The sequence below is a fragment of the Tenrec ecaudatus genome, chromosome 12 (genome assembly GCF_050624435.1).
Source record: "Tenrec ecaudatus isolate mTenEca1 chromosome 12, mTenEca1.hap1, whole genome shotgun sequence".
Taxonomy (NCBI): domain Eukaryota; kingdom Metazoa; phylum Chordata; class Mammalia; order Afrosoricida; family Tenrecidae; genus Tenrec; species Tenrec ecaudatus.
Window position 1 is genome coordinate 51,904,229 of NC_134541.1, and position 12,899 is coordinate 51,917,127.

At 40.2% G+C, this 12,899-nt stretch overlaps 1 protein-coding gene across 1 annotated transcript in view; it reads right to left on the bottom strand.

Annotated features, from left to right (window-relative positions):
• The window catches only part of RALGAPA2 (Ral GTPase activating protein catalytic subunit alpha 2), a 415,476-nt gene that overhangs the window by 14,577 nt on the left and 388,000 nt on the right, over positions 1-12,899 (bottom strand). The window contains exon 38 of the mRNA XM_075564042.1: positions 11,801-11,922. Coding sequence (XP_075420157.1) covers positions 11,801-11,922 — 122 coding nt within the window. The remainder of the gene's footprint in view (positions 1-11,800; positions 11,923-12,899) is intronic.

The window sequence follows — 12,899 nt, forward strand, 5'->3', positions numbered from 1 at the left end:
CCACATCACCCCTTTCTTCCTCCTTCCAGAGGTGAAACGGAAGAGAGTAAATAGTTTTATGAGGCTAAAAGGATAAAGAAACATGAATAAAATACAGCAATAAGTCAATCAATACCTAGTTTTTGAAATCCTCAATACCATTTACAAAGGCATCTCGAATCAAATTTCAATTTTTCCCAAAATGTCTGTGGACTATCCAGATTGTGAGTTGAGAAGGCTCTTGGCTTTCCAATATCCCCTCACTTTTAGTTTTGGTCACACTGTTTAGTACAGACCCACTTTCACTAAGAGACTGGGAACGAAGGGGGGCTCTTACAGGTGTTTGTTATGCATCAAGAATCAGGTCATACATTATTTGTGGCCCAAACACGTCTGTAAGCTTAAGGCTCTAGTCAGATTCTTTTTTATCAGCCTTTCCATCTTACTCCTGTTGAGTGTTACAGGAAAGAAACCATATGTGTCACTCTCTAAAGAATTTGAAGTCTATTATAGATAAGCATACAGAAAGAAAGGGAGGGAGAGTGTGTGCTAGAGAAGGGAGAGAGGAGCGAGAAGATAGAGGAAGACAGTGGAATTCAGAGATGTAATGGTGATCTCTAACAAGTATTGATTGAGAACAACAGTGGCAACAACAAAGACAAACAGCATCTCTGATTTGTTGGATTGTCACCGCAAGGTAGGTGTTAGCATTGTCTGTGGGCCATTGTCCACTCTGGCCACTGTCCAGCACCGGATGGCCCTTTCTCTGACACTAGGATTGTGAGAGCACCATGACTTCACAGGAAGAGCAAGGAAGAACCGAAAAGCACAGGAAATGTGGTGCAAGAGGGCAAGGGTTCTACTGGCAGCACCAAATCAAGAACCGGGGCAGTAATGGGAGCAGTGACGGTGATATCATGGCAGCCCTTGTGGATGGCTTCCTCTGGGCCAGATACCGTTTTCATATCTACGCAGATGCCCTTTCTAGAAGATTAGGCCAATTTCACAGAGCCACTGACAGAGTGACAGGTAACTGTCCAGAGAGCAGAAGGGCAGCTTCTGATCCAGGTTATCTGGCTATCGATCCAGCCTCTCTTCATGTCTGAGAAGCTCTGAAGGCAGCAGGGGAAGGCTGGCCCAATGGGAAGGGTTCTGGGAGTCCCTGCTAACGGTGAACAAGGGAGGGCAGGCGAAGTATGGTACTTCAGAAAGATTACAGAAGTTATGTGTGATGAGGACAAGTGAGGGAAGGCAAGCCTGAACTGTACTCATATTGAGTGAGGATATTTGGAGAAAACTCTAGCAAGCGCATATGGAAGGTCAAGTTTGCCTTTGAATAGTCAATCAGCACAAATAAACATCTTTCTGGTGTTATCTCCTTTGATCCAAGGCCCATCTGATGTCTGCAATGATACTCTTTGTTCCAAGTCTTCTGATTCTAGCCTCAATTTCTAGCAACTCCCAATTGATGTACTGCTACAATCATTCTTAAATGATCTTCAGCGAAATTATACTTGCATGTGATAGCAATGATGTTGTTTGTCAAGTTATGAATTCTGTTGGCCACCTTTCATTGGAATGAGTACAAACATGGATTTTCCCAGTAGGTTGGCCAAGTAGCTGTCTTCTAAATTTCTTGGGATAGGTGAATGAGTGCTTCTAGTACTTCATCAGCTTGCTGAAACACTTGGTAATCTGTCAATTCCTGGAGCCTTGTTTTTAGCTAATATTTCTAGTGCATCTTGGACTTCTTCCATCAGTTGGATAATCTTTTTGGTACCGTGATTTTGTATATTCATTCCATAATCTTTTTTAAAAAATCATTTAATTGGGGGCTTGTACAACTCTTATCACAATCCATACATCCATCGTGTCAAGCACATTTGTACATTTGTTGTCATCATCATTATCAAAACATTTGCTTTCTACTTGAGCCCTTAATATCAGCTCCTCATTTCCCCCCCCTTCTCCCCCCATCACAAACCCTGCATAAATAATAAATTATTATTATTTTGTCATATCTTACACTGTCTGACATTTCCCTTCACCCACTTTTCTGCTGTCCATCTCCCAGGGAGGAGGTTATATGTAGAGTCTTGTAATTGGTTCCCCCCTTACTACCCTACTTCCCTCCACCCTCCAGGTATCACCACTATCACCACTGGTCCTGAAGGGGTCATCTGTCCTGGATTCCCTGTGTTTCCAGTTGGTATCTGTACCAATGTATATCCTCTGGTCTAGCCAGATTTGTAAGGTAGAATTGGGATCATGATAGTGGGGGGAGGGAGCATTTTAGAACTAGAGGAAAGTTGCTACCCTGCACCTTGACTCGCTCATCTCCTCCCCGCAACCCTTCAGTAAGGGGGTGTCCAGTTGCCTACAGATGGGATTTGGGTTTCCACTCTGCACTCACCCTCATTTACGAATGATATGAGTTTTTGTTTTTTGATGACTGATGCCTGATCCCTTTGACAACTCGTTGTCACACAGGCTGGCATGCTTCTTCCATGTGGGCTTTGTTGCTTCTGAGCTAGATGGCCGCTTATTTACCTTCAAACCTTTAAAAGATGCTATATCTTTTGATAGACGGGCACCATCAGCTTTCTTCACCACATTTACATATGCACACATTTGTCTTCAGTGATCATATTGGGGAGGTGGGCACCCACTGATGTGATTTTTGTTCTTTAATGTCTGATAACTGGTCCCTTCTATACCTCATGGTCACACAGGCTGGTGTGCTTCTTCCATGTGGGCTTTGAGGCTTCTGAGCTAGATGGCTGATTGTTTATCTGCAAGCCTTTAAGACCCCAGACTCTATATCTTTTGATAGCTGGGCACCATCTGCTTTCTTCACCACATTTGCTTATGCACCCATTTTGTCTTCCAGGATCGTGTCGGGAAGGTGTGCATTATGCATTCGATCTTCTCTTAATGTTTCTTGCATCAGTCAATATTTTGCCCATAGAATCTTTTAAAATGGTTGAATTTTAAAGTTTTTTTCAGCTTAAAATATGCTGAATGTGCTCTTCCCGTTTGTCTAACTCTATGTCTTTATGATTTTACACTCTTCAGTATAATTCTTTGTCTTCTCAAGCTGCTCAGCTCTTTTAGTTCATCAATTTTTCAACATCCTTTAGCTACTGTATGATCAAGAGCAAGTTTTAATCGCTTCTGGTACTTTCCTTCTTCCCTGCTTTTTAAAGGGATCTTTTGCTTTCTTCGTGTATCATGTTCTTAATTTCACTCCACAGCTAGCTCATCAGGTCTTTTGTCTTAATGTTCAATGAGTCAAAGCTGCTTTGGAGTGTTCTCCAGATTCAGCTGGGATATATTCAAGGTCATATTTTTGTTCTCTGGGACTGATTTGAATTGTCCTCAGCTTCAATCTGAACTTACAAAAGGACAATCGACGGTCTGTTCTGCAGTCAGCCCCTGGCCTCATTTTAGCGGCCGGCCTTGAGGTTTTCTATCGTCTCTTCCCACAGATGTAGTCAATTGGATTCATCCATATTCCACGTGGAGACATATACATGTACAGTCATTATTTATGTTGTTGGAAAAAAGATATTTTCAATGAAGAAGTCACTGGTCTTGCAAAATTCTATTATGTGATCTATAGCTTCATTTCTTTTACAGAGACCTCATGTTCCACCTATTGATCCTGCCTCTTTGTTTCCAATTTCACACTCCAAACACCAGTAGTTATCAAGTTATCATCTTGATTACAAGTCTGATGAATTTCAGACAGAAGAAATTGGTGGAATTCCTCAATTTCTTCACCACCAGTGTTAGTGGTTTGTGCATAAACTTGAATAATAGTTGAATTGATTAGATTTATTTGCAAGCATATAGATATTATCCAATCACAGATATAATTGCACTTCAAAATGATCTTGAAATGTTCTTTTGACAAGAAATATGATGCTATTCCTCTTGAAATGATCATTCCCAGCATATCAGCCAAAGGATTGTAAGATTCAAAATAGTCCATGCTAGTCTATTTCAGCTCACTAATGTCTAGGATATCAATTTTTATGTACTCCATTTCATTTTTGAGAACTTCTGATTTTCCTTAATTCTTACTTTGTGCATGCCAACTTCCAATTATTAGTAGATGTTTGCAGCTGTTCTCATTTTGAGTAATGCCCCATTAACAAATGAAATTCTCAACAGCGTTACTCCATCTAGGCATTCCAGTGGGCTCTACTGAGAACAGTTCTTCCTCAGTCCTACTTTGAGGGGCTCATCTTCCGGCACTGTTCTCCTGCTGTTCATGAGGTTTTCAACGGCTAACTGCTTAGATGTGAACAGTGTACTCCTTCGTCATCGTCTGCAAGCTCTGCTGAAACCTGTCCATCTCGGATGACCCTGCTGGCATTTGAAATATCAGTGACATCATAGCTTCCAATAACACAGTAACATGCAAGCCGTAGTTAGACAAACTAAGACAACAGGAAACTTAATAGGAGCCGCTGATAATCACGGGCAATTCATTACATTTCTGGTAATCTAAGCTTCTGCTGTATGCGTTTCTGGTAATGTTAATGGCCTTCCCAGGCTTAATGCTTAAGGCAGAACGACTTGTTGAAGAGTAACAACGAGGAAAGTATAGTTTCCTTGAACAAAGTCTCTCAAAAAACAAGGCAGTGTATAGTTTTTCCTATCCTTACACTCTTAGAAGTGAAATGGCTTATTTATATAGAAGACTCTCTCAAGCTACCCCTGAAGAATATACCCGCCCACAAATAATGACAGCTCACCAAGTGAAAGAGAAGAGGAGGCAGGGAAAGAGAGAGAGGGGGAGAGAGACAGACAGACACAAAGAGAGAGAGAGAGAGAGAGAGAGAGAGAGAGAGAGAGAGAGAGAGAGAGAGAGAGAGAGAGAGAGAGACCTGTAACACGATTGCCCTTTCTAAATCAGAGTTTGGGCTTACTTTGTACTATTTTGGGAGGTTAACTTGATTACTAACTGCTCAGTGATATAGTCCAAGCAAAATTCTTATTACAAAGGCTTATCAACTGTCTCCAGTTTTACAAGCAGAATTTATTGGTCAATAGAATAACCCAATGATTCCATACAGTTTTCTGATAAAACTTCTGTGCTGGAAAAATATACACATACATAAATATATATGTTTTTATTAGGTAGGTGAGCATAATAATTCTTTCCAAGTGGGGATCCACATGAATTCTGAGCACAAAATATGAAAATTTATAATTTTTCAAAATACCATTAACAACAGCATTCTAAAACTGACAAAGACTAATCTGGTTTAAGCTTCAAATATGACCTACATTTAAAGATGCACAATCTGAGGACAACTACGGAGGAATTTCCCCCACTGGTTTTCAAATCCTGAAACCTTTACAATGCTGCCAGGAAGGAGGAAGCATTTCTGATTACACATTGGGGTGCTATATGCATATAGAAACCAACAAACGAAGAATCGTGCTCCCCCTGCTGGCCTCCAGAGTAATATTAACATAGAAATGAATCTAAACAGTGTTGCCATTTTTAGCAACTATAGTGAAACTAGGTATGCTACTCACTGAACTTGATTTTAGATATTCTTTGGGAGAATAATCTATTTGATCAACTTCTCACCAAGCTACTTGGAACTTCATCAATTAGATATTAAATTAGACATACCTATAGTCCCGACTACCAAATTGCTAGCTTCGACTGTAATGATAGTTATGGGATTCATTTATCAACAGACTCAAGTGGCTTCCTCTTAGATTTTAAAAGTCTACATATGACCCTGAAAGCAGTGGTGGAAAAAGTTCTAGCCGAGGCTAAGTTTTTTTTCTCGTTAACAGCAGCTTCCCCAAAGTAAAGATTTATACTATTTATACCCTTCCGATAATGTCAAACATTAGACTTGATTTTTCCAAATCATTAGCATGCAGAAGAATGACCTCATGGTGAACAGATGCACTTGGCTCTGAGCTGCAGTGATTACATCAGTCCCTCCCAGCAGTTGAGGGTGCTCATTTCAGTTAACCCTTTAAAGGGCTCTCTGTGGCCTCCTTTTATCAGTAACATGCTGAAAACACAGACTCCTCTATATCCACACATACACACACACACACACACACCCCAACATACACAGACACACCCCTATAAATACATATGTTAATTATAACTAGTATTTTAAAACTATTACCTTTTGGACATTTTAAAAATCATTTTATTGGAGGCTCATACAACTCTTATCACAATCCATACATATATCCATTGTGTCAAGCACATTTATACATTTGTTGCCATCAACATTCTCAAAACATTTGCTTTCTATTTGAGCCCTTGGTATTAGCTCCTCATTTTCCCCCTCCTTCCCCACTCCCCTCTCCCTCATGAAACCTTGATAATTTATAAATTATTATTATTTTGTCATAGTTTACACTGTCTGGTGTCTCCCTTCACCCACTTTTCTGTTGTCTATCCCCCAGAGAGGAGGTTATGTGTAGATTCTTGTAATTGCTGAAGATAAATGGGTGCATAAGCAAATGTGGTGAAGAAAGCTTATGGTGCCTGGCTATCAAAAGATATAGTGTCTGGGGTCTTAAAGGACTGAAGGTAAATAAGCAGCCATCTAGTTCAGAAGCAACAAAGTCCACATGGAAGAAGCACACCAGCCTGTATGATCATGAAGTGTTGAAGGGATCGGGTATCAGGCATCAAAGAAGAAAAAATCAAATCATTGTGAATGAGGGGGAGTATGGAGTAGGGACCCAAGACCCAGCTGTAGGCAACTGGACACCCCCTTATAGAAGGGTCACGGGGAGGACATGAGCGAGTCAGGGTGCAGGGTAGCAACGATGAAACATATAACTTTCCTCTAGTTCTTAAATGCTTCCCCCTTCCCACTTTCATGATCCCAATTCTACCTTACAAATCTGGCTAGACCAGAGGATGTACATTGGTACAGATAGGAACTGGAAACACAGGGGATTCAGGACAGATGATCCCTTCAGGATGAGTGGAGAGAGTGTCGATACCAGGAGGGTGGAGGGAGGGTGGGGTGGAAAGGGGGACCCTTTTAGACATTTTAAGTACGTAATCAATAAAGAAAAATAATCTACTAGATTAGATAAAAAGGGAGTTCAAATGTCCAATATCTATTATAATCTGGAAATTACAAGTAATAGATGAAGTGGATATGAGGTAGATATTGTTTTGAAATAACATCTTCTGATAATGAGCCTTGGTGGTGCAGTGGATTATGCAGCGGGCTGCTAAGGTCATCAGTTCAAACCTACTTGCTTGCTCCCAGGGAGAAAGACGAGGTTTTCTTCTATTATAAAGATTGATAGCCTCAGAAACCCTAAGGAGCAGTTCTAATCTGTTCTAAAGGATCAGAATTGACTTAATGGAAGTCACTTAGGTCTTCCTGGGAAAATAGATTTTTTTAAAAAGCTCACTGGTACAGGTAGGAATTGGAAATACATGGAATTCAGGGCAGATGATTCTTTCAGGACCGGTTGTGTGAGTGGTAATACTGGGAGGGTAGAAGGAGAATGGGTTGGAAAGAGGGAACCGATTACAAGGATCTACATGTGACCTCCTCCCTGGGGGACGGACAACAGAAGAGTGGGTGAGGGGAGATGTTGGACAGGGCAAGATATGACAAAATAATAACTAATACATTATCAAGGGTTCATGAGGGAGGGGGAGGGGTAAAGGGAGGGGTAAAAGTGAGGAGCTGATGCCAGGAGCTTGGGTGGAGAGCAGATGTTTTGAGAATGATGAGAGAAATGAATGTACAAATGTGCTTTACATAATTGATGTATGTATGGATTGTGATAAGAGTTGTATAAACCCCTAATAAAATAATTTTTTAAAGCCAAGCAACCCCTGTATTAGTCTAATTACAGCAAAAGGCCCAGTATCCTCATTTCAAGCTGACAGGGCATCATGAACAATTGGTGTTAGTCAACCAACTTGCCCTAAGTAGCTGCCTTAGGTGTCTGTGGGTCTCTGGGCATACACCATACCAAGAGCACAAGGTCACACTCTGAGCTCGGGGTCTGTGGCAGAGAGTATTTCCCACAGTGGCTCTCTGGGCATCTACCATACCAAGAGCACGGTCTCACACTCTGAGCTCGGGGTCTGTGGCAGAGAGTATTTCCCACAGTGGCTCTCCGGGCATCTACCATACCAAGAGCACAAGGTCACACTCTGAGCTAGGGGTCTGTGGCAGAGAGTATTTCCCACAGTGGCTCTCTGGGCATCTACCACACCAAGAGCACGGTCTCACACTCTGAGCTGGCACTGGTAGCAAGCTGACATCAGGAGTCAACTCTCTTAGAAATGCAGGCTGCATGCTGCATCCCAGCTTGCTGCTCCAAATACAGGAAGATGCGAATACAGTGCTAAGACTAGTTTTCCTTCTGCAAGCAGGAGAGGGTCCTTATGGTAAAGAGGCAAAGGACATCTCTCAGAGGCCCTGATTCCTTAGACTGTGCATAGGATATGTGAGCAGGGAGCCCAGGACCCTACTTTAATGATGCTGATGGGGAGGGATGCTTTGGTTGGGTCCTATGTGCTCTGTGAGAGTTTAAGCTGCTCAGAGTAATTTTTCCCAGTGGATGTAATACTTGGAAGAGTAGATGTGGTGTTAATTTCATGTGGGCTTGATGGTACTAGTCTCAAGTAAGTTAAAAACTATGAATTAACAAAAACATATTTTTATCAGCAAAAATAGTGACAGGGATAAATATTCCTAAAAAGTAAAACCAGTACATAAATGAGACAAAGATATAACTCTGAACATAAGGCACTGAAGTACTCTTTCAGTGTAAACCCACTGCCACAGAGCCAAGTTCAACTCATACTGCCCCTTTAGGGCAGAACAAACCTGCCCCATAGTGTTTCCAAGGCTGTAATCTCTATGAAGGTCGACGGCCAGATCTTTTTCCAGCTGAGCAGCTGGTGCGTTAGAACCACTGCCCTTTCACTCAGCAGCTGAGCACTTCACTACTGTGCCACCAAGGCTCCCGATTGCACTGCCCACACACTGCTTTCTAAGACAAGTTCATTTCTAATTCCTTCCCAATCACTGTTATGGCAGATGGACAAAGTGTTAATGCAGAGCATTTTTTTTACTTTTTAAAACTTTTATTGAGTTTTTTTCTTTTTAATTCTTATTTCTTTTGTATGCCTTCCTGCCACTATATATTTTTTTATAATTGTTATGGTTTTTTTTCTTTTTTTAAATCGTTTTATTAGGGGCTCATACAACTTTTTTAAAAAACATTTTATTAGGGGTTCATATAACTCATCACAATCTGTACATATACATACATCAATTGTACAAAGCACATTTGTACATTCTTTGCCCTAATCATTTTCAAAGCATTTGCTCTCCACTTAAGCCCTTTGCATCAGGTCCTCTTTTTTTCCCTTTCCTTCCCGCAATCCCCTCCCTCATGAGCCCTTGATAATTTATAAATTATTATTTTGTCATATCTTTCCCTATCCGGTGTCTCCCTTCACCCCCTTTTCTGTTGCCTGTCACCCAGCGAGGAGGTCACATGTAGATCCTTGTAATTGGTTCCCCCTTTCTAACCCACTCACCCTCTACTCTCACAGTATTGCCCCTCACATCCCTGGTCCTGAAGGTATCATCCACCCTGGATTCCCTGTGCCTCCAGCTCCTATATGCACCGGTGTGCAACCTCAATACAGAGCATTATGCTCAGATTTATAATCACACTTGTGTATTGGTGATGGGTGTATAAAAATGTTTTTATCACTCAACACCTAAAACCCTATGATATAATATTATGAAATATAACATTGATTACCGATGTTAATAATTAGTAAAGAGGAAAGATCAGCATTTGTTTTGATCTTATTTATTTAGCTTAGTCTTCCTTTTGTAAAGGTTCTAAAGGTCCACTATTTATGTGCTTTTGGAATTTCTATTCTATTAAGTAACTTTTATAAATGTGCATTCTTGAAGATGCCTGGTAAAAATCTTCTCCAATTAGTAGATCATAAAACTCAAACTACAGTTCCACTTAAGATGTTACTTACACACAGATTTATTTGAATTTGCTTAAATAAACAGGATCACAGTCATTTGTATGGAGTCTAAACTATACATGGAAAATAAATGTCATCAATACCTGCTTCATAACATCTTAAGAACCCTAGAAATCTAACACCTGAATTAACAAATGTAAATATCTAGCCGCTATCCAAGTTTTCTACCAAATTTTAAAAAATGAAAAGCTTTTTCAAAGTTAAAAACAAAAACACCATCACTAACAAAATCTCCATTGAAAAATCAAGTCTGAATACCTCACAAGGATGAGAAAAAGCTCAATGGGATCTTAAAAAAATAACTTGGCCTCCGATCTTTCATGTTTGTTTCACCTAAAAATCAGAAACCATTTTAAACCTCTAGCCAGACTGGGTATAAAACCTTCATTTCCCCTGAAATGGATTTATTTTTGCCTTAAAATGTTGACAAGAGTGTATAAAAAAATTCAATTCACAGCTGTTCTTTTTTTTTTAATGTAGGAAACACTAATCAAAGCTTTTAAGTTGTAAGCTTTTCTCAAGTTGCTTAGTATTCCAGTCTGACAAAGATCAATAGAGGCGATCCCAGTGTTTCTTGATGCCTCACCAGGAAGCAGAGGCGTGATTATGTAAATCGTGTAGCTCCCTTTACCTCTGCCAGCTTGCTTATCTCCCAAGCCTTCTGCCTGCTGCTCCTGGCTCCCTGTACAAGGGCCTGCATCTCTCTCTTATCTCCTAACAAAGCTCGAAGAGGCAAGGATTGAAGCCAGTGATGTTAAACAATGATGCACGGCTGATTTTATTTGTAAGTGATTTATTTCACTGAATTTAATTTTTTTCACTTTGTGCATAAGATATTTGTTAACAAGTCCAACTGGTGAAGAAAAGCAGTGCTCAGAGGCGATTGGCACAGGTTAAAAATCTATTAAGCCCCATGGCATGCGAAGGAAGCCCCTCATTGAGAATTTCACTATACATGAACTAAATAGCCATTAACTTTCTGAAAGGAAATTAATCTGTAATTACTTGAAGAAATGTCCCCAAACAACTCTATTTTTTGTAGAAAAGAAAGAAAGAAAAAAGATCACAACAATATAATCAGTTTAAATAGTAGTACATTCTACACCCCCACCAGATTGGAAATAATGAGGTCCTAAAAATAAGGATATTCATGAAAATTTCTGAAATTCTCCACTGGCCTACCACATTAAGATGATCTCGGGGCCGTTTCTAGTCTGGTCCTACACCAGGTGCTGCTCTGGTCAATAGTTTGTCCATACGCACACAGATTGCTGCAGAAAGAACGCAGGCCCGCTGCCCTGTGTGAAGACTAACTGAGGCCACTGTGCTCACATGTCTCCTGTATTAACCCTGGACCCTGCTATCTTGACACGTGATACCCATTTAGCATTAGTAGCAACGACTTCAACTGTGAGGAACTCCTTTTGGATAAGTAAGCACTGACTGGGGCATCGCGTTTAAACAACATATTCCCAGCTCAGCAAGAAACCCACACTCCTGAATGAACCAGAACACATTACTGAGAAAAAGTTCATTAACCTTGCTAGATTCTGAGGTTAACAGGATAGCGGAAGAAAAGAACCGAGTGAAAAGCTCAGATGCAAAACAAATTAAAATGAATGTCATCGTTCCTTTTGATATTCATTAGTTGATTCAGAGAGAGAATGTTCTCCTTAAATTTGCAACCATTTATCTGTGAAAAGCAGGTGTACATCTGCTGCGCAAGTGCGTCTTAAGCGTGTGAGAGGCGAATGACTGGACACTCACCCATTCCACTGAAGGGGTAGTTGGAAGACGGAGAAAATACTTGGGCTGCGAAATCCTCAAATGTCATTACTTCACGGTGATTCTGGATGATTGCTTCGAGGTATAGAGCTCGTTCTTCATAGCTGCAGTAATCGGTTAAGGAAATAAACGCACGCGCAGAGTGACATGTACAACATGGTTCGTTTTGTTTTAAGACAGTTATGGAGCTTTTATATTTGCATGAAGGAAGTATCCTGCATGGTCTCTAGTATTCTCTTAGAATATGCACATAATGAAATTCTGAAATTAAACATAGATCATCATAATAAAATTCTGGCTTTGAGATCTAACTTTCTCTTAAACTTAGATTGAAATCAACGCTATCATTTAAAAAAAAAACCCAAAAAAATCCAAACCAACAGTTATAGGATAATGTCAAAAATCATTAAATCTCGTTTAAATAAACAAAAAACAGAGACATTACAGTAGACAGTCCTGATCCACTACTGAATCTTCATTTCCTGTTTCATTGGATGAAACATTTCAGCCACGTTGATACTGAAAGTAGGAACTGCTAATGCAACTGTACACACATTTTAAAAAAATACATGATGCTGGGAAAAGAGAAGGTCAGGGGGTATACTTTAAAGGGGCATTGAGCCTCTAACAAAGATAAGCTATGAGCATTAGAAAATAAGAAGTAATATGTGGGACAATCTAGCAATGGATACACATGCAATTTTTAAAAAAGCCTATTAGATTTTAATTAAAACTGCAGTCGGGAACACACAGCCTTCAAAGGTGTAATCAAAAACCAGTCACCAATAAAACTTACAGGCGTAACACACTGAACCAACTTTCCAGCTGTCTTAATAGGACCCCTGTGTGGGGCAGCCTTTCACAGGGCAGACAGCAACCCTTCCCCTTTGTGTATGGTCTCTGCTTCCTCACAAGGTGAATCATGCACTTCCAAGAACAGGATAACGTCAGAACAACTCTCGGCGGATGGGAATATTGCAGACACAGCTTTATGAATGAACACTTGCATAAGTCAGCATGGTGTCTCATTTCTATTTCTTCATTATCCAGTATAAGTTAAAAAAATATGTTTTAAGCATTT